Below are 23,147 nucleotides of genomic sequence, written 5' to 3' on the forward strand. Positions count from 1 at the left end.
ACCTGGTGTTCATCTTTATAAACTTGATGGATAAACAGATATGCAAGCATCAAGAGAATATTTAGTGGCAAACATCCAATGCCCTTTAGTGCTCTTGAATCTGGGCCCTGGTATAATTTTAGAGGAGAAAACTGTTTGGGAATTCACGTAGGCAAAGTACCTTTTTCCCTGTTTCTTTGTTCCATAAGCTGAATCTCATTCTTCAGCCTTAAACTCTCTTCTTTCAACCCTTCTTTAATCAGTCGTTTCTGTTCCTAAGAAGAAAATTGAGTAATAAAGCTGCAGAAATAACAGATGAATGTTACTCCTAGTTGCCCTTCTGCTATAGGCTGGGATCATTGTAACTTGACATCTTTTATCTAGAACTACCTGATATGGGCTCCATCCTTACACACACACACACACACACACACACACACACACACACACACACACACACACACACACGGATGGGGTACAGAGGGGATTTTGCTGGCCATAAATACTGAAAAATCAGTATTGCAATTAACAAGATAGCATTAGTCTATTCAGAAGTTTATTTTTACCCGGGGAAACATTAACTTTAGAAATGTCAATGCAGATATCTCCACCCAACCAGTGGACAGGAGTCAGTGACCTCTGTGGTTGAATTAGGGAAAGGCTGGAAGAAGCTGAGGAGGAGAGTGACTCCATAGGAAGACCAGAGCTCTCAACTAACCTGGACCCCCAAGATCTCTTAGACACTGAGCCACCAACCAGGCAGCATATATCAGTAAGACGAAGGACACTGTCATTAGGGTGAAACGGCAAGCAACAGATTGGGAAAAGGTCTTTACCAAAGCTACATCTGATAGAGGGCTAATACCCAATATATACAAAGAACTCAAGAAATTGTACTCCAGAGAGCCAAATTACTCTATTAAAAAAGGGGTACAGAGCTAAACAAAGAATTCACAGCTGAGGAATATCGAATGGCTGAGAAGCACCTAAAGAAATGTTCAACATCCTTAGTCCTCAGGGAAATGCAAATTGAAACAACCCGGAGATTCCACCTCACACCAGTCAGAATGGCTAAGATCAAAAACTCAGGCAACAGCAAAAGCTGGTGAGGATGTGGAGAAAGAGGAACACTCCTCCATTGTTGGCGGGATTGCAAATTAGTACAACCTTTCTGGAAATCAGTCTGGAGGTTCTTCAGAAAATTGGATATTGCACTACCTGAGGACCCAGCTATACTTCTCCTGGTCATGTACCCAAAAGATCATCCAACATATAACAAAGACACATGCTCCACTATGTTCATAGCAGCCTTATTTATAATAGCCAGAAGCTGGAAAGAACCTAGATGCCCTTCAACAGAGGAATGGATACAGAAAATGTGGTATATCTACACCATGGTATACTACTCAACTATCAAAAATAATGACTTCATAAAATTTATAGGCAAATGGATGAAACTAGAAAATATAATTCTGAGTGAGGTAACCCAATCACAGAGAAACACACATGGTATGCACTAATTGCTAAATGGATATTAGCCCAAATGCTCGAATTACCCAAGATGCAATGCACAGACCACATGAAACTCAAGAAGGATGAACAAAATGCAGATAATGCACTCCTTTCTCAAACGGGAAACAAAAATATCCATAGGAGGGGATAGGGAGGCAAAATTTAAAGCAGAGACTTAAGGAACAGCCATTCAGAGCCTGCCCCACATGTGGCCCATATATATACAGCCACCAAAACTAGATAAGATGGATGAAGCTAAGAAGTGCATGCTGAAGGGAACCGGAGATAAATCTCTCCTGAGAGACAGCCAGAACATGTCAAATACAGAGGTGAATACTAGTAGCAAACCACTGAGCTCACAATGGGCCCTGTTAGAGGAATTAGAGAAAGGACTGAAAGAGCTGAAGGTGTTTGTGACCCCATAAGAACAACAATGCCAAACAACCAGAGCTTCTAGGGACTAAACCACTACACAAAGACTATACATGGACTGATCCTGAGCTCCAACTGCATAGGTAGCAGTGGATAGCCTTATTGGGGCACCCGTGGAAGGGGAAACCCTTGGTCCTGCCGAGGTTTGACCCCCAGTATAGGTGATTGCTGGGCAGGGCGGTAATGGGGCACGGATGAGGAGGGGAAACCCCATAAACAAAGGGATGGGGAGGAGGGGGTGATGGACAGGAATCCAGGAGATGGAATAACATTTGAAGTGTAAATAAAAAATACCCAATTTAATAAAAATGGAAAAAGAAAAGACAAGAAAGATTAAAGAATACAGAGGGGGGGAGGGAGAGAGAAAGGAAAAAACGGTCAATCTGAACCTCCCCTTGGTAGTACAATCAACAAAGGAAGCCACCATCATTACTATCAAAGCACAGACAAGAAAGCCTTGAGTCCCTCAGAACAATCCTCCAGAATTGCAAGGTGTTAGATGTTCTAATGGTCCAGGTGGGATGGGTTTCTGCAATGCTTAATGAAGTGGATTGCATTTGGATTAGTAGTTCATGAAATTAAAGAAGATTTTGGTGTTCTGCAAAACTTAGCCTTACACTGTGCTTTCAGCTGAGTACAGAAGGTGATGAAGCTGAGATACACAGCTCAGTACCTGCAGTTTAAGGTTCAGAATCCTCTCTTGCTCCTCCACTACCTGAGCTCTCTCCCTCTCCATATTCTCTGTCAACTGCCTCACTCGCTCCTGGTGACACCTCTCATTCTCCTTCATCATCTGTGCATGCTTCTTTTCAACTTCCTCCAAAATTCTTACAGTAGCCTGTGCAGATTCAGCCTTTGCTCATTCCACTGAGGAGGGAAAAGGAAGAAAAGTAAGCGCATTTCATTATTATCTCTGTCCTTGAGAATAATTGGGACTTCTGCACGTGATCTTCACCAAAAGGCTGGGAAATTGATCTGAGGGACTTTATAGAGGGAATCATAAGAGGGCTGGTTATTCTTTGAGGAAACAATGACGTTGGTGGGAGCATCTGCCAAACATGGCTTCAGAAGCCATGACAACCTTGGTCCTCTTGCTCTGGTTTGATGACAATTGATTAAATGGAAAATGTTGAAATTTTTAGAGAGAGTACACAAGAATTCCCTGGATCAATTCTCACCTTCGATCTCTTTTTGCTTTACTGTGAGAGCCTGGTCTCTTTGTAGAAGTGCCTCAGCCACAGCCGCATTGGACTGAAGGTATTCCTGCAGAATCTCTTCAGCCTTAGGATCCCAAGAACACAGGTTAAAAGAAGAAAATGGTGCATCGATTTGTTTCTTTTGTCTGTCTCTGCCCTTTTAATGCTGAGGTTCAAGTCTCCTTATCACAGCTACCACCAAGGCAGTTGTTAAACCTTCTCGAAGGTCATATAAGAAATGATAGGGACATTGAAACAAAGAGAGTTGCTGCCCTTCAAATGGAGACCCTTTCCCATTATTGGAGACACTAGAATTATGATTCTGTGTGGCCAAAAATGCTCAAGAATGATGCCATCATGAGGAGAGCAAATTAGAGGAATCTAAACAGAGCAAGAAAGGAGGGAATTGAAGGCAAGGATAATATATGACAAGGAGAAGAGATGACCTCGTTGGCACTCTTAGATCCTGTTTCCCTAAAAGCTAGCTTAAAGGCTAAACTTATAAAGTATAATTTCTACTTAAGCAACATGACCATTGTACTTCTGTCCTCTGCAAAACAAGGTGAACTCCAGCTGTAACCCAGAGTGAGTCACCTCATAATCCATGTTTTTTAACGCACTGCCTTTGATAAGCACTAGTACACATTTGATGTCATTAACAGACTCCCTTGGCAGTTTGTTGATGAGTTCAGAAGCCAAGTGATGCTCATATAAAGCCCCATATCCATGAGTAACAGCAGTTGGCCACAACAGTGTTCCAAGCAGGAAAGCCAGTAGCCTGTCTGCATTAATAGATAAAGTTTCATAACCTGTATCCCCTTCTTGGGTTCCTGAAGATACTTTTTCTTCAGCTCTTCTCTCTTCTCAACATAGAGAAGATATCCTCCTGGCTGAGAATAAGCGCCATTTATCACTGCTTCTTCTAGAGGTCCAAAGATGTCCCGAAGTAACTCTGAGCAACGAGTTGATGATTTGTTCATATTCTCATTATTGATGCCATTCCACTTCTTTTCTAGTTGAGCCTTTAAATCAAAACAGGAGGCAAAATATAATAACAGGAATCTTAGTTCTGCCCCAGAACCTGAGGCAACTATCTATGGGAAGCCTCATCTTTTCTCTCACCCTGAGCTTTCTCGTGAAGCCCTTTCTCCAGGAAAGGAATTTAGTACAGTCACAACTACTTTTACAACACATGAAATAGTTTCAACTCAAAGCAGAAAAGTCATCGACATTAAGGAAATACATGTGATACAGTGTCTACCTGGCTACGTGTCATTGCTTTTGTTTAGTTTGATGGTAAACCAGTATGATGACAGGAGGCATCTTATGAACTTGGGATCTCAAAACATCTCTTACATCCATGTAATTAGAATGAGATTGTAAATTTGTGTATTTCAAAAGCTTCCAAATTCGAGTCCATAATGAGAAAGTTCATTTTTAGTAATTATCAAAAGATGACTGTCACCATCTATTAACAAGTGCCTCTCAAAATAAATGCCCAACATTTCCTCATAGTTTTCTGTATTTCACAGTCCTTATCTATTTAAACTTGACATAAATTTACCAGTAAATCTTTTTTAAATGAATGGTCTTCATCTTTAAAGGAAGTCCTAAGAAAGATATCCATGGCCTCTCTCTCACAGGTCCTGTGCAGGTCCAGCAGCTCCTGGAGGGTGTCCGTGGGCAGCTGCACTTTCTGACACATCTGCTGGTCATAGTGGGTGATGGCCTTTTGTATTGCTGCTGAGTTCTCTACTTTTGCCAAGGCCAGGACTGCATTCTCCATGCAGGGCAGATGCCCACTGCTGATGGCACTGATGTATGTGAGTACCAGTTTCTCTAGTCCTATATTTAGAAAACAGGCAATATTTCTTTCAGAGTGATGTAGTCTCCATGTTTTTTAGTTCTGGGCATGTCCAAAATCAATATGCTCTTCATTAGCACAAATATCAATCAGAAACCCACTAGCAATTGCATACTTCCAAGTTTGCAAAGCTCAGTATTGTCCAGCAAAATGTTTATAAAATATTAACAAAATGTTTTGCATCTGTGACTCTCAGGATCCATAGGTACTATCCTTTTATAGCTATTTAGCTCTCAAAATATGGGCATGTACATTGAATCTATACTCTCTAAAATCAACTTACGTTGAAACTAAACAGTCACCTATGTGTCCTTGGTGTCTAACTGGGCAGTGCAATTCTAGATTAGTCAGGAAATGATGTGGATAGAACCGCTTTGCTTTGAAATAAATCAACTTTTCAAAGATAGTGAAATTTTTAACATCAAAATTTAAGTGTTACTTAAGGATATCTGGAATTTAGAAAAAAAACTGTCAAAAATGAAGCAGGCAGTTGAATTTACCACCAAACAGTGTACGCTCTAAAGCTTCCAATAAAAACTGGGCAGGAGACTCACGAGCTCCATTGACCTGGATGCCTCCTGGGAGTCTTTTAGCCTTAGAAGAGCTGAAGATGAAAGAACAGAAGTTGGCCGCCTGTTGCAAAAATTCAGAATCCAACTCATCATCACGCAGGCTCTCCAGCTCAGAGAGCTTCTTCCACTCTGTGGGTGAGTAGAAGACAAAGCATTTCTTCTTGGGGAAGAACTTCCGAATACAGAGTCGGGGTAGGTTGTAGTTTCTATCTTCTTCACTGGTACCTAGAGAAAGTAAAGATAGATAGACAGATGATAGATAGATAGATAGATAGATAGATAGATAGATAGATAGATAGAGATAGATAGTAGATATAGTAGATAGATAGTAGATAGTAGATAGACAAACAGACAGACAGATGGAGACAGAACTGGAGATGTAGCTATAGCCACACAGCTAGAATTATGTTTGTGCATAGTCTATGGGTTTCTCCTAGTGAAAGTTCCTTCTGCTCTAAGCCTTTGGCAGTATGCAGCTCTACATGACCTACGAAAGGGATCAAAACACTCTGATCACAGAACACAATTAATGTGCCTATAACACAAGGGAATACTATAATTGAAATTAACATATTGATACAGATTCCGTGACCTACATTTAGAAATAATTCCATGATCTACATTTAGAAATAATCCGAAAATGAAATGTAAAATAGGGAATCTTAACACATGAAAATGTTTCTGCTTTTGCCTGGCTATTATCCAATAAACAATCCAGGTACCTTGCTTGGGCTTCAGGGAATTGTCCAGGTACTCATCTGCTGTGAGCATTTTTCCATCTTTTTCCAGCTTTACAGTCACGTCTCTCAGAGTCCACACAAAGTCAGGGAAGAAGCTCACAAACTCAGCTGAAGCCTCAACTCCATTGCTATGAGGAGAGGATGTTGTTCTGATCCGATCTGTCAGCTCTGTCACATATCTAAGAAGCTAAGGAATTGTGGATCAGCACGGTCCAAATCCTCACACTTATCTCATCTATTCCCACACTCTGGGTTGTTTTCTTCTGATCCAGTTATAAACCGATTCATAGGTGTATATCATGAACATTATCATACCCCTTTCCATTTTGATATATGTGTAATAATATATGGGTGTTTATGTCTACACAAATATATATATATATGTATATATATATAATTTAAGTCTACAGGATACATGGGCCACTGTCCTTTTAATAGGAGACTCAGTCTTTCAGTCTCTCTCTCTCTCCTCTCTCACTCTCTCACTTTCTCCTTTCTCGTGTGTGTGTGTGTCTGTGTGTGTGTCTGTGTGTGCGTGTATGTGTGTGTATGTTTATGCTCTGTGCTACAAAAAGGATACTGCAGCTGGTCCATGGCCTGCTGGTTGATGGCTCCCATGCTGTTGTAGACAAAGGTGCTGCTTAGAAGAATAGCCAGGGCAAAGATCCAGCAGTCATTCTGGTTGTCGCCCTGGGAGTCAGAACATACGTAGGTAAAGGAGTATGTTTGTTTTATGTAACTTTCCAGATCAACTGTAAAAAGGGTATGTTCTAGAAGAATTAGGGAAAAAGTCCTATATAATATTTATGATCTATACAAGACATCCAAATTAAAATAAAAATATGCAAAGATATTGGCAATTTTGTGTGCATTTTTGTTTATAATGATTCTTGTTGATGCCATTTGCCTGTTTCTCCTGTAACCACTGTGTATTAATCACATAACTTTTCTATGATCCATCTTGTAAAATTTTTTCTCAACTCTGGTAGCTAAACTTAGACCCATGTCAGGTAAATAAAAATAAAATGGCATTAGAAGCTATCTAGTGCAAGAGATGAGGGGATGAACTGAAAATGAATCCCACCATTCTTACTTTCTCCACATCTCCCAGGCCCTCAGTGTCAAGCAGAACTAGGGTGTGGTCTGCCTTCCTGGGATGAGGCACACACCACATCCAGATGCCCTTGGTGTGGGACTGCACAGTGGAGCCCAGAGAGAAGCCTGCAGAGAAGAGAGGAATATTGTTAGTAGCAGCTGTTTTAAGAAACTGATAAAAAATTAGCACACTAGTGGCCAAGGCAGATAACTGTAACCAAAGTTTCAACAGCCACATAGCACGTGTGAGGCACATGTCCATCAAGCCTTGCACCAAGGATGCAGAAACAGTTGAATTCCTGTGGATAAAGCTATAAAGGTCAAGCATACGTTGCAGTGGAGATGCAGGATTCAGGAGGTGCCAGGGCTGTTGGGGCATGCATTGAGAAAGCTATTAGCACTGAGTGGAGTCAGCCTGCATGAGGTATAGGTTATGAAGCCTCCACCCATGCTGATGCTGGGTATGGAGCTCAGCCTGGTCTTTGCCTGGGTTTTATCCTTGTTTTGGCATGGTTTCTCCTTCTGACCAATTTATCTCTTCAGAATGAGAATTTTTCTTTTGCACTGTCATATATTGGAAGTATGTAAAAGATATTTTGATTTTCCTGGGGATCAAAACTAAAAGTCTTCCCTGAATCTCAGAAAAGACATTCAATTTTTATATACTATAAGAAGTTTAGACTGTGAGGACTTTTGAAATTGAAGTCAATGGATTTTTCATTCTGAGATGGCCATGAGCCAGTAGGACCTAGAGGTAGAAGGTTATAGTTTGTGGGTTAGATATTCATATGTTTTAATACTTACTTGGACCCCAGTGGGTAACACCAGTGATTGGAGGTATGGACCTTGGAAGGAAAAGATTGGCTGGCAGAGGTAGGCTGGAAGAAGAGGACTTTGATGGTCAATAGCAACCCTAACTTGGGTCTTGTACTTCTTGTTGCCTGGATGTAATATGAACAATCCATAAGCTTCCGCCACCATGGGTAGAGCTAGTGTGTTGACTCTTCCTTACTATAATGGACTGATAGCCCTTTAACTGTTAGCCAAAGTAAATCTTTCTTCCTAAAGTTGCTTCCCTATGGTATTTGATCATGGGAATATGCAGAATGCAACCTAAAATAATTACATGAACTCAAAATATTTTTATATCCAAGTTCATATTAGCATTAGTCATAGTGACTGAAAGTTTTGTGTACAAATAAAGGGATAACAAAATTATTATACCCTATGAGTACTGTGCGCTGAAAAAGAAGACTTGATGTATGTTCTAGTATTGTTAAATCTTGACACTATCAAGTGTCAAGTGAAAGAAGCTAGTTACAAAGAGACACATATAAATTAATCCACTTATTTAATTTTCTCCATTGCAGTTAAATTTACAAGCACAGAATGTCAGATAATGGTAGGAGATGGGCAACTGATGGATTCAATTTCTCTGGAGGGAAATGAGATAGTCCTAGAGACACATGGGGGTGATAGATACAGAAAAATATAAATAAACTTACTACCACAAAACTGTATATTTTGAAAATACTTGTAAATTTTGTTAGCTATTTTAAAATAATACAAAAACTTACGTAGACAATGCAGATTACAGCTTTTAAATCTAGACACATGGTTTATATAAACGGCTCTACAAACATCTGAATAATGTTTTAAAGTTTATTAGTATATAAATTAGCAATTGTATTACTGTTTTCATCTAGATATGGAATGATTTATATTTATAAAAGAAAAACTATAAGCCACTCATGATGGTGCATGCCATTAGCCCAGGCACTCTGGAGGCTGAAAACAAGAGGATCATGAGTTCAAAGACAGCTTGAGTTACACTGCAGGATCCTGTCTCAAAGACAAACAATAAATAAACAACAAACTCAACCCATTATATACTTCACACTCTCATGCTAGAAGCTGAAGATGTGATTAACAAAGGGGGACCCATCACAGCTGTGTTAGTGACACTCACCTGTTTTCCTCCCAGCCAGCTTATTCATCAGGTAGGATTTGCCTGTGCGGTAGAGGCCTACAATTGCGATCACTACCACAGGCTGTGTAATGGCCAACAGGATCTCCAGGGCCTTCTGATTGGCTCTCAGTTGTCCTTTCACATTCTCAATGAGGCACATAGGTTCTGGCATACAGGTCTCCAGAGCCATTTTTCAGGGTTGTCTCCTGTCTGTAAGACAAAAAGTGGGAGTAATTATAATTAGTCTTTAGCACCCAGAAGGGAAAGAACTAAAATTCTCCACAGTTTTGTATCAATAAGCTAGGTGAGTAAAAATATGCATTATGTTAGGAAGTTATAGGCTGGGGCCAGCACCAGCCTATTGATAGGGTGGCCTAAGATAGGAGATAAGGAGTCGCCAGTAAAAGAAGAGTGATATAGGTGTGATGGTCAGGAGATTCTTACAGCATTAGCTGACTGGCAATCAGATTAGATCATGATTTATATAGGTTCCACAGAACACAGACAGATTATATATATATATATATATATATATATATATATATATATATATATATATGAAGTACAGATTCTGTGTTTGACTTTTCAATACATGTCCAGGGTTACAAGTTCAGACACAATTAGAAAGTACGAATAGAATTTATTATTATTATTATTATTATTATTATTATTATTATTATTATTAGCCTTATAACTCCAATTTAAAGAATCTAAAGAATATCTTCTCCAAAGCAAACATATTAGATATATGAAAGTCTGCTTTTAGCTTGGTAGTATTTACAGTTTTAAAACACTCCAGACAAACATATCTGAACTGGTATTTTTATGAATAGCAAATATTAATACCTAATGCCTTTTACTATATTGTTTCATTGTCTATGCTATAAAATAAAAGTTTATTTTAATCAACTTATTTTATTCCTAGTTGTATTCCTTCGACAGTATACACTGTGTGGCCCATTATCTTTAAACTACATTTTTCACAAAGCTATGAGCATGTTGTAAAAGGAGGCCTTGAATTCATAGCCAATTCTCCTGGCCAAACATAGTGTGTCAATAGTCTCTGTTTATCCTGCACCAGCTATACTGTTTGACTTTGCTTAGAGGTGAACACCCCAAGATTTCTGGAGTTGCCGTCCCATTATTTGTATTTGTCATGATCTCCAGAGCGTAGGAAGTCTTTGTTTGGTGCTTCCTAGACTCAAATATAATTTTCATGGGAAAAGACATAAAATGAACAATTAATGCAGAATCCCCAAGAATGCCACATGCTGAGACCAAAACCCAAAACTCAGAGACAGAGTGACAGCAATCACAGTATTCGGCTCAGCTCGCTGGAACTGTGCCAAGCAGCTGTGCTGGCTTCATGAATTTTCATTGTTTCCAGTGGATATGATTGTTCTAGTTATAAAACTATTAAGAACTTTGTTTAAAATGATGAAGCAATGACTTAACATTCTACTGGTCTCATACTCAAATATTCCATGCAGTTTAGCATTGAATTTTTTCCTTATTAAAAAATGTTTATTATACCCTTCATGAAAGCTAATACCAGCTTTGCAGGCAAGATATACCCATTGGTGCAACAGTGACATTAGGCATGGGAATAGCCAACTCCTTTGTGATCCATGAGATAAAATACTTGGTACTATAAATTTCATCAAAGGTCCTGGGCTGGGGAGGTCATAATCCCTAGGACAGAACCTATCATTGTTGTTCTGCTAAATGGACATGCTGTCAACCTGCCTTCTAAATTCTTGTGCTTATTCCATAGATACGTGCTGCTCTCAATCTTAGACAGAGAAGCTTCCTTTGCAGTAGTTAGTACAGAGGTTCATATCTGGACAAACTGCTTTGAATAGAATCAATTAGAAATCTAGATCACCCCTTCCCAAGACTCAAGGAGCATCATGGGAAAGAGGAGGAGAAAGAATGTTAGAATCCTAAAGATGGGCATTGGAAACACCGTCTTCTAGACACAATACCCCTTGTTCTCCTGAACTCATTTCGGCTAATGACTTGCAGAATATTGAGCCCATCAGTGCTGCACTCATCAGAGAAGGGAACAGGCCAGTACATGAGAAACTATTGGCAATTAATAGCTAGTGAGAGGAGGAACTGTTCTTCAGTGCTGCTTGTCCTCCAACAAGCAGCTGTATCCCTGCTTAGCGTTGGGTTTAAAGAGTCACCAATGTTCAAGGTATGGAGTTTAATGAAGACTAAAACAATTTTATTTCAATTTTACTAAAAAGGATTGCTTTATTAGAAATTAAAAACCCAAATGCAGGGCCCTATGCCTGTTTCAAAGCTCTTCTTCAACAGAATGAGTGTAAAGGATGCTCAGATATTTAGATTGTCATCTGTTTTACGAATTGCTTCAAAATGGCTATTTTAAGACTCCGTCAAAGAAGTGTGTATGAAATTAGAAAGCAAATACATGGTTGTGTTTTATGTCGTAATAGAATCCCCTCAAATCTTTACACAGCAGATTTTACTCATGGGCAAAATACTTGTTTACATATTAACAGTTGGACAAATACTCTCAAGGTTTATTTTGTTTTAATTAGGAGATTCTCTATTATTTCCTGTCTCCTCACCTTAATAGGAAGAGTTTTTATACACAAAATTACTTATTTAACTGTTTTATAAAACTATTGAGTGCCAGATAAGGCCTTTAAACATTCCTAATATCCATATCCATTACTGTTAAATGACACTATACTGGCTAGTTTCACATAAATTTGATATAATTTTGTGTCATTTAGAAAGAGGAATCCTTGATTGAGAAAAAATGCCCAACCAAATGGGTAAGTGGGAAAGCATGAGGTGAATTATCTTGATTGATGATTGATATAGTAGGGTCCAGATCACTATGGGCTGTGTCCCCTGGGCTAGTGGTCATGGTTCCTATAAGAAAGAGTAATCAAGCCATGAGGAGCAAGCCAATAAGGAATATTTCTCCATGGCCTCTGCATCAACCCCTGCTTCTTGGTTCCTGCCTTGACTTCCTCAGTGGCGCCGGAGTATGACCTGAGAATTATAAGCTGAATAAATCCTTTCCTATCTAACTTGCTTCGGGAAATGGTGTTTTATCACAGCAACAGAATCTTAGTGAATAGAGACACAGAGTAGATGTATATTTAATGATGTGCTTAGCAAACTGCGCCTATGCATGGATGTGCTGGAACGAGTAGCCTATGCAACTGAATCAGCTCCTCATCCCTTGACCTGTGTAAAACTGAAGAAGTGCTCTCCTGCTGGTGAAGGACTATCTCAGAGATTCGCAGAGGAAACTCTGTGTTCCTACTGTAGTTTACACATGCCTGGAAAACAGTTTCAGAAGATGCACCTCTTAGCATGTTAGCCACCAAACAACTTGAAAACCAAGTGTTAGCAACAACCAGTTGTGGGGCAGTATACTGTGCCAGGAAACTTGGTAAGGTCAAGTGGGATCAGAAACCCCAGTACTCTCATACATACAGACTGTAGGTGTTTCACCTACTCCCTACCAGGTTCCCACCATGTGACCATAGCACCCCCCCCCCCCCAGAGAGCACTGTGATAATCAGTCATGTAGGGGCAGTGCCCAAATCGACCTCAAAATGTATATAAAACCCTGTCCTCAAGGAATAAAAGCATGAGAGTTATTTCATCAGAGATTGCCTGGGAGCATCTGTCATATAAGAGCTATGATACTTTTGGGGAAGAGAATTCTCTCCCAAGGCTTTCTCTGCTGGAAGCTGCCTGAGACTATCACAGTCACTTCCTCCTCCTCAGTGGCCCTGGCCTTAGCTCCTAGCCACCACACCACCCCTGCTTGTTGGACTGGCTACTCCACAGCAGCACCACTACTGAAGGTCAACTTGCCCTTCCCATCAGGAAGCACAGCCCTTCAGCTTCTCCAGCAGGGCCAGATCAGACAGTCTCCTTTACACAGACCAGTAACCAGTAAGTTCCAGTGGTCATGCCATCTGTGGTTTGTTACCAGTTTCTATTGATTCAAAACCATTTCACATACACTACTGAGGTGAGTTTATAACTTGAGAATTGAACTGCTTTAAAGTTAATAACAAACTAGTACACATTTCTTTTCTAAGTGTCACAGAGCTGTTTTCAGACTCACTACTATTTTACTAGTTTAGGAAAAAAAATACATTAAGCATCAAATGGAAAATAAAATAGCATTTAGAGAACCTATTTTCTACCCCAGCTGCATATAATAAATTTAATTCGTTTGTTCCTTTACGCACATAAGGAATAATGATCCCTGTAATTAGAAACTTTCTTGTTTAATATATGTCCTTGGGATAATTTCCAGGGTTTTAAAATGTGTTTGTTTCTTCCTTTCTTCCTCCCACACATGTGGTTATATTAATTTCCTCGTCATAAGCCTCCATCCACAAGATTTGGTATATATATATATATATATATATATATATATATATATATATAACAACACTGTCTATAAAATAATTTTACATTAAATGCTTTTGAAGTCTTTTTGTCCATTTGAAAATTTCAAAACAATCGTCTCATACAGCTGTCTATTTAAATCCTAAGAAAAACTTATCATGGTTGAAATGCTATTGCTTTCCTGTGCACTATTCTCTGTCAAAATTAAAGTAACATGTAAACAACAAAAAGAAAAAAGAAAAATTAAAGTACCAATTTGTATGGCAATGATTCTTCCGAGAACATAGAGGAGGATGCTGCATAGAGCTGCCCCCTAATGCTTGCCTAGTTGCATATCTGCATGTAGGAGAATGCAAATAAATCCATGCCTATCAACCTGAACTAAACTCAAGTCCAAGTGGTTCAAAGACCTCAACATAAAGCCAGATATCCTAAGTCTAATAGAAGAGAAATTGGGGAATTAGCTTTGAACACATTCGTATAGGAGACAATGTTCTGAAAAGAACATCAATAGCTCAGGCACTAAAACTTAGAATTAATTAATGGGACCTCATGACACTGAAAAGCAAGTAAGACAGAGGACATTGTCAATAGGACAAAACAGCAGTCTACAGAATGGGAAAAGATTTTTGCCAGCTCCACATTTAACCGAAAACTAACAGCAAAATATATAAAGAACTCAAAAGACCCAGCCACAAAACCTTTGACCTACAATTTGTCCTGCCTACAAGATGTGCTTGAGATAATGGTGGCTCAGAACTTGTGGGAATGGCCAACGAATGACTGGTACCACTTGACATCCATATCACAAGAAGGAACCTTCCTGGGTGGCCAGGAATCAGAGGCCCAAGATAAAGTCAAACACAATTGACAAATTTAATGAGTTAATTAAAAATAAAAGTCAATGAAATAATTCCTAACGATATTCTCCTACACCCACAGATTGGAGCCCTTTACATACTCTCTGGGCTTAAGATCATTTAGTGGGTAGCTAAAGAAGCTTATGTTTCAGGGTGTGTGTGTGTGTGTGTGTGTGTGTGTGTGTGTGTGTGTGTGTGTGTGTGTATAAATAGATAGATGGATAGATAGATACATACATACATACATACATACATACATAGGCAGACAGATAAGAAATGCACATACATATATAATTCTTCTCTTGTAATTACATCCCAACTCCAGTTCTCTCTACCTGCACTTTTCCCAGTCCCTCTCCCCTACATCCCTTTTCTCCAGATCCTGCTCTTCTGTTTCCCTTCAGAAAAGAGGAGGCCTCCCAGGGATATCAACAGAACAGTGTAACAAGTTATAATATGACTAGGCACAAATGCTCATCTCAAGGCTAAATATGGAAACCTAGTAAGAGGAAATGGATCCCAAGAATAGGCAAAAGTGTTTGAGATTCCCCCAGTCCCACTACTAGGAGTCAGTAACAACAAGGTCAGAGCCATCAGGCTCCATGACTGTAGCTTCAGTCTCTGTGAGCCCCCATCAGTCCTACTTAGTTGATTGTTTGGGTCATGTTCTCATGGTATCCTCAACCGCTCTGGCTTCCACAATCCTTCCTCCTCCTCTTCCACAGGGTTCCCTGAGTTCCACCTAATGATTGGCTGCAACTGCTCCCATCAGTTACTGGATGATGCCTCTCTGATGATGATTGAGCTAAAGGGAGGCTGACAGCAGAAATTGAGGGGAAGGGTATTCAGAATGCAGGAACAGTTGTCTGAGAGATGAGCAGATGAAGGGTAAAGCAAACAGAGACACCATGACACCATTCTTTTTTTTTTTTTTTTGGTTCTTTTTTTCGGAGCTGGGGACCGAACCCAGGGCCTTGCGCTTCCTAGGTAAGCGCTCTACCACTGAGCTAAATCCCCAGCCCCCAGAGACACCATTCTTAATGGTGAAGCCCTTCAGTCAGTCAATCCCAGAGAGCAAAGGAGAGGTAAGGATTAAGTGAGTTCTGTTTAGAAGCCAAGTTACTAACCTGGTTGCCATTCACTCTGGTTCCAGTTGTGATCTGGGGTTCTCAGAAAAGAGCCACAACTGTGTTAATGAACCCACAAAGCTGAGTGATTAGCATTCTTATGACTGTGGAGTTCTGGTATGTTGCAAAGTTTAGAGACAAGTTTTCCTGTGCTCTTTAACAGCTCCATGGCTATTTATTGTTCATCTCTTCTGTGTTTGACTTAACCTCATTGCGACTATCAAGCAAAATTATTTCTAGAATGTACAAACGGACTCCTGGCACTCACCATCCCAACAGTCAAGAATATGATTCACTAGCATCTTATGCATGTAATAGAACCCCTACACACACACTTATTATAACCCGATGTTCCAGTGCATTTTTAAATACCATGCCACATCTTTTCCTTGCTTTTTAACTACAAAAATTTCAGGAGACTTACCAGGGTGTCTAGGATAACCTGAGTCTATGCTTCCGGGTCATACCCCTCTTATTTGGCTCCAAAATAAACTTATTCTCTTTAAGGTGGAGCTGTGTTCTTCCTCTCTTTGTCCTTCACCGAGGCAGTGGCTGTTCACCCTGCATCTCATTCTGTTTTCAGTAGGAGTGGACTGAGTCAGCTCTGCTCCATCAATGGCCATAGTGATCTAACTGTGCCCATCCGTGGAGACAGTGTGATCACAGAGAAAGACAATCCCAGGGCACATCCTGCTTTGTTTCAACACATTGTCCGCTGGTTCCTAACTCAAAGCAAGCCCAACAGTGGCATTTAGACTGGCTGTCCTGATAATACCACACAGGATTCATTTGATGGCTTGCTCCAACCCATTCTCAGGAGCAGCCTTTCCTCATCCCAGGAGTTTTTAAGAAACTGATGTTAAGCACCATATATACCCTCTAGTCTCTGCCCAACATATGACCCCAGAGTTCTCAGAGATGAAGAGATCACTGAAGAAAAGTAAGTCAGTCTCTTACCAGAGTGCTCTGAGTAGGTGAGAGTCTCTTCGTTTCTCTGTTAGTTCTTCCTGGAGTGCTGGGCGGCTTTCTCAATTTTCCCAGCTGAAAGAATATTGGAAATCCCAGTAAGCTTTGCAGTGGATGAAAGAGTTATGAAACCGAAACCACCCAGCCCAGACAGTGAATCAACATTCATGCAAAGAGCTTTCAATGCAGAACGTTTAAATATTTAGTTTGAAGAGATCTTTGAACTGTATTCTTTTTAAAAAAAACTCTTCCTTAAGATATAGAATATACATACACACACATATATATACATATACATATATATATATATATATATATATATGATTTTTTTGTGCCCTGACATTTGAAGCAGCACACATCATGAGACAGCATATTATTTTAAGTCTAATCTGCAGTCCGAGAGGCTGACTCAGTGTACAGGGAATACTGTTAGAGATGTGTTTGTGGAGAAAAACAGTGTTTTCCAGGCTCCCTAACACTCCTGGTGCCTATGCTCACTGCATCCAGTGATTTCCTGCATAGGAGACTTGCTAATGTCCTGTTAGGGAAATGACACACAGAATCACATCTGGGCAGGGGCTCATCGATTTCCTAGCGTCCCAACCTAAGGAACCTGCTGAACAGTTCTGGGGAAGTGAGAATAGCAGAGTCTCAAAGAGTCACAATATGGTGCTTGTTTTTTTTTGTTTTTTGTTTTTTGTTTTTTTTTTTTTTTTGGTAGCACTGTGAGTACAGAGAGAAGGAGCCTGCTGCAGATGTATGGTGAGTAGGTTACAGGTATGTAAATAATATAGTGCTTTGCCCCTAAAGGTGCCTGCATCACTTAGCAGCCTAGAATACTCTAGACCAGGAGTTCACAATCTGTGCATTGTGACCCCTTTGGGGTCAAACAACCTTTTCACAGTGGTCACATATCAGATATGCTGGATATCAGATATTTATATTACGAGTCATAACACTAGCAAAATTGCCGTTATGAAGTAGCAACACAATCATTTTATGGTTGAGGAATTGCCACAACATGTATAAAGTGTAGTAAAGGGTCACAGCATTAAGAAAGTTGAGAACCACTGTTCTAGACAGCTATATATCAACAAGTTCTGAAAAACAGGCAAATTCCTGGGATGTAATTGATGCTCTACCCTAAGTTAAAAGGTTCTTTCTCTTCTTTTCCAATGATTACTGTGACTGCATCGTTTTACCCCTTTTCTCCCCACACCTTGCTCATTTTAATAACTTACTGTAACATGGCAGAAATACATTGGCCTTTGCCCTGTACATTTCCCAGTTCTAGGCTATGGGAGTGGCCCAAACTTAAAGTACGTCTTCGGGAAAATATAAAACAGAACTTCGCTGTCAGAAGGGAAGACCACATAGACCTTCATGTGAGCCTCTGATGGGAGTTGTGTAGGATTCACAGATTCAGAAATATCAATGACCTCCCAGAAGCACCTTTAGGGGCAAAGCACTACATTATATCTTAAAATGTCCTTTGAGCTGGAGTAAGAGCCTACTCGCTATACATCAGCAGCAAGCTCTTTCTCTCGGGTCTCCTCACAGTGCTATAAAAGAAATGAGAGGCACCAGATAAGAGTACCACAACTCCTACTCTAGAACTGACTGGTCTATCCTGGCATCTATCTACTTGGGTCTGAGCTAGCCTGCCTGTGAAAGACATTGCAAAGACCTCTTGACTCCAGACCAGGCAAGGGGGCTGCAGGGCTGAACCTTTTTCATCCTCCAGAACATAGCTCCTTGCTAACTTTGTCTCCTCCTTCACTCTGTCATTGGCAGCATCTCTCAGGTAACATCAGAACAGGATACTCTGTAGTTATGAAATGAGCAAACTTAGTTGACTTCTTTGAGTGAAACACAACCCTATGCATGGCTTTTCTTGACTCTCCATTGTTCAGCACATCCGGGCTCACTTCTTAAAGTCATCTGGCAATCCTTCTGCTTAAAGAAGACGAATCTGTGTGTGTAAAACTGAAACTATTTTCTCCTATTAAATGATTTCATCTGAACAAAAAAGAAGGAAAGGGGGCGGTCTCAAGCTCCAAATTATCCATCATTTCCTACCTGTGGGAGAAGAGAATAAGGATTTCTCACCAGGACAGGAAACTTTAAAACCATTGCCTTGTGCCAAATAAGTACAGGAGATATTTTTACTTTTTCTCTGTGTTGGATTACTTTCTACAGTTTTTTTAATCTAAAACTGACATATATATTTATAATAAAACATGATCAATTTGGGAAGAAGTAGGGAAGATTAAAGGAATTGGAAGAAGAAGAGTTAAGAGAAATGATGTAATTACATATACACACACGTACATACTCAAGAGTTAGGTGTGTGTGTGAGAGAGAGAGAAAGAGAGAGAGAGAGAGAGAGAGAGAGAGAGAGAGAGAGAGAGAGAGAGAGAGGCTGGATTTCACCAAGAAACTCTAGCTAGTCACAGAGATGTGTAAATCAGGTAGTCTTGAATTCACCTTCCTCTGCCTCTTGAATTCTAGGATTAAAGAATGTGAAAAATTAATTTTTAAATCTACATTGTTTTTAATAGTGTCTTGACTAGTAAATACACATAAATGTATGTGTACCAACATATGAATTTTTGACTTGAGATGGAATAGAACTCTTTCTAGCAGTTAGGAGAAGCTATCTGGCATTGTGTCCTGGGTCAATTTTGAACAGATATAAAAATAGCAGCTCACTATCCACTAGATAGAAAATATATCATTTGCCTTTCTTCAGAGGGACTAGTCAGGGTGAGAGGACCTTGAGGCAATGAGGAATAAAATTATAATTGCCTGTAAAATTCATCACAAGTCACTGTAAGCTGTGGGTTTTCCTGGAAAACAAAAACAACCATTTCTCATCACAGATAGGGTGTTGGCAAAAGACCAAGGAAAATGATCCCTCTCAAGTCCAGCTTAGTTGAACCAGTGAGTTTATTGGCATTATTTACGGGGTACAAAAGTGGAACACCTTACACGAATATGTGTGACCCATAGGCAACAACATTTTTGAAAAGTTCAATAAACAATCTCAATAAAGATAACCCCAGTCCTTATCTGGTTTGCAAAGCAGGACTCACAGAAACAGGTCTGTCCTTGAGGACAACCTTTCCCAAGTCTCAGAACTTCTCATTTTTTTCCTCCTACATCTAGGTTCATACTATTTCTTCCTAGTCCATGTTTCCTCATTCCTCTTGGGCATGAGACAGTGAACTCAACATTGGAAGCCACTGGCTGGGGTTAACTTGAATGAGTGTCTTCATCATCTACTATAGCAGCAAAAGTCCACATGTGGATGTAAATATTGGCGATGCCTCTCTCCTCCAGCCTCCTGCAAAGATTCTTCTGGCACTGTGAGATGCAGGTAGATGGCTGGAGGTTTTATGGTCTGTTCCAGCTTGATTTCTTTATGTCTAGTAGCCAGAGTATAAGGTGTCTTCAGCATCATTATCTTAATGTCCAATTCTGGTAGGTAACTAAGACCATTGGCAATGGCCTGCACTCTTTGGGGGGACCTTTGGGCCCTTCCTGATCAACAAAATTTCACAGTTTTCTTGTAGGTTCTCAGGCAATATCTGAGGAAAGAACCTGTCCAAGGTCATGCATACTCAAGCTGTAACTCTGGTTCCTTGTTACAATAACACAAACAAACTATGCAGAAACAGAATATTAACTCTATGTCAGGAACCTTTACAAGTGTTGCTCATTGTGCCAGAATCCCATCTGCTCAGCTGGTAGGAAGGTTCACCTGGGCTCTGAATTGAGAGTTCACCTCCCATTTCATACCTCCAAATTCCTTTTGCCTTTCTGTGTGGATATGGCTCAAGTTGGCTTTAAACTCATAGCCCTCTGATTTGAGGAGCCATAATCTCTTTTATGACTCTATTTCCATTCTGATCTTTGGACCTCGCCTATGGGTGAAGATCTTGCTTATCAAACATCCTGGAGTTTGGTTTCAACTGTCATACATTGGCAGGATTGGATTATACCCCCATTTTGTATGGTTTGCCTGATGTGATCTCCTGCTATGGAGGAAGGCAGTGCTAAAGCAACGCTTAGGAACAAAGTTAACCAATTGAAAAGACTAAATGTTAGGGCATTATGGTTCAGCTTTGCTAGAATCTAACTTGCATTTTTGTTAATGTAGAGTTTCAGGGCTTCATATAGATGACAGGTAGAAAATACCTATTCATTCTCTTGTGTGGCAGTGTGCTTTGTCTGCCTCTCCATTCATACTTTTCAGCATCTGGAGAAAGGCATCTATCTTTTTCTTGGAAGTCTGTTCCAAGTCTTGCCTCCTATGTGGCCTGTTAAACACTCTTTTTTTTAATGTGGAAGAAATGATGAGCGAAGAGAAAGACAAGCCAGAGAGAGGAAAACAGAAGTAGCAAGTCTATGTTCACATTAGATATCGGCACTCATCAGAAGAAGATGCCATCACTTTCTTCCAAAAAGTCGTTGCTTATTTTTATACTATTGTAGCTTCTCTGGGGTTAATGGAGCCAATAAATTTGCCCCCTTTCCTTCTACAGAAGAGTTACAGTATGGTGGAAGATATTCAGCCAAGTGATGCATATCCAGTGGCTTCCAACTTTGTACTCGTTGATTCATGCTCAGGAATAAAAAATAGGGATGAGGAATGAGGTATGTGAATGTAGATTTATTAGAGGGAAATGAGAAAGAACTTCCTTGATTTGGAAGGGAGGTGTCCCCAAGGGATGAATTCTACTGTGCTGCACTGCCCAATGGTCTTCTATGAGTACTATTTGGGGAACTTGGTAATAACTTAGGTTATAATTGTTGAGACTATTCTTTGAACTTCTTGGTAATATGGCTGTCTTTGTTTCTGTCACACATATTCCGGTAAGTAACCCATCTTCTGTATTCCTGTAACTCCAACAAACTCTCATCGGTTCAGGAAGACAGGCCTGATTAGAATCATTTCAAAATGAAAGCTGAAGGATAATTTTATTAGTTTGAGAGTCAAGCTACAAAGATTTGCAGCTAGCAGAAGATAGACAGGGAAGAAGGCAGACATGAGATTTCGCTTTTGTGTCCAAAAGTAGCATGTCTGGTGATAGAAGTAAACAAGCATCTATATGACAGAAAGAAAGTCACATAGTAGTTGGCTGTGATAGTTGTACATCTGGAATGTGGCGAACTACAGTTGCTGTGGGCCTGGAATCCTACCTTGCAGACAAGGGGTGAAGACTAGAGAGTTGAATACTTCAACCAACCCTATTTATTTAGACATAAAGTGAATAAACGTAAGTGGTGCTTATGACCATGGGGGACAGTGTCCAAGAGTGGGGATTATTGAGGAGTCTTAAGGCTAGGTTATTTAAAATAGCTATAGAGCCACCAAACCCAGTAAATATTGCTAATTTCAAGAAGTGCTTGCCGACAGGAGCCTGATATGGATGGTCTGCCAGAGCCTTACAGATACAGATGCAGATACTTGGCAGTCAACCATCAGTGTGAACACAGGGACAACAATGGAGGAGTTAAAGAAAGGACTGAGGGAGCCGAAGGGGTTTGCCACCACATAGGAAGAACAACAATATCAACCAACCAGACCCCCGTCCCCAGAGCTCCCAGAGACTAAACCACCAACCAATGCGTACACATGCAGTCACCCATGGCTCCAGCCCTATGTGTAGCAGAGGGTGGCATTGTGTGGCATAAATAGGAGGAGAAGTCCTTGTTCCTGTGAAGACTGTTTTCTCCCAGTGTAGGGGAATGCCAGGGCATTGAGGTGGGAGTAGGTTGGTAGGGGTGGGAGCAACTTCATAGAAGCAGGTGGAAGTGGGAGAGGGTATGGGAGAGGAGGAAAAGGGGATAACATCTGAAATGTAAATACAAAAAATATCCAATTAAAAAGGAAGTTAAAAAATAAAATAAAATACCGATAGAGAAAGAAAACAAGTGAATAAAGTAAGAGGATAACTTATGTTCTCCTGGTGACAAATCTTCTCCTAGCACTGGAGTTCCATCATGAGCAAATATGATTATCAAAAGTCATCAGATAGACCTTGGTTCATGGCATGCCTATAAGGAAAGAAGCTTTGATCTGTGGAGCATCAGGTGATTCCAGTCAGGGTCTCAGTAAGTCTCTGAGCCCTATCTTATCTATTGGGTCCATAAGTCATTTGTTCTGAGCCAATTCATAAGTTTGGGGTCAGAGACTTACTAGGACCAATCCCCAGTTAGGTACTTTCTAGCTGTTTCTTGTTTGGGAAGCAGGGGGATACAAATAATCAGTTAGAAAACACAGAGTATCAGGGAAAGTTTTCTTGGGCTTTTGACCAGTATCCAAAAGAAAAAGGAATAGATATAGAGGAATAAAGGAAAATTTCCCTTAGCATTGCTTGGTTGGCTTCCATCACTATCTAGCAAGGGGCTTCCTG

General features: G+C 40.1%; 1 protein-coding gene across 1 annotated transcript; it reads right to left on the bottom strand.

Moving 5' to 3' along the window:
• Positions 1-167: 167 nt before the first annotated feature.
• Positions 168-16,809, bottom strand: Gbp3 (guanylate binding protein 3). Its single transcript, XM_087642883.1, has 11 exons — positions 16,717-16,809; positions 9,360-9,569; positions 7,389-7,516; positions 6,876-6,985; positions 6,278-6,474; positions 5,538-5,780; positions 4,684-4,964; positions 3,929-4,141; positions 3,102-3,204; positions 2,597-2,790; positions 168-254 (listed from the first exon to the last, which is right to left on the bottom strand). Exons 2-10 carry the CDS (start codon positions 9,547-9,549, stop codon positions 2,783-2,785), a joined length of 1,473 nt encoding a protein of 490 aa, XP_087499009.1. The 5' UTR covers positions 9,550-9,569; positions 16,717-16,809; the 3' UTR covers positions 168-254; positions 2,597-2,782.
• Positions 16,810-23,147: the final 6,338 nt, after the last annotated feature.

Source organism: Rattus norvegicus, chromosome 2 (assembly GCF_021556685.1).
Source record: "Rattus norvegicus strain SHRSP/BbbUtx chromosome 2, alternate assembly SHRSP_T2T, whole genome shotgun sequence".
In the NCBI taxonomy this organism is placed as follows: Eukaryota; Metazoa; Chordata; class Mammalia; order Rodentia; family Muridae; genus Rattus; species Rattus norvegicus.

Coding starts and splice junctions, on each gene's coding strand:
- Gbp3 (XM_087642883.1), bottom strand. CDS start 9,549: ATGGCTCTGGAGACCTGTATGCCAGAACCTATGTGCCTCATTGAGAAT. Junction 4,142..4,683: donor CATTTAAAAAAGATTTACTG/GTAAATTTATGT, acceptor TTTGATTTAAAG/GCTCAACTAGAAAAGAAGTG. Junction 3,205..3,928: donor AACCCAAGAAGGGGATACAG/GTTATGAAACTT, acceptor TGGGATCCTAAG/GCTGAAGAGATTCTGCAGGA.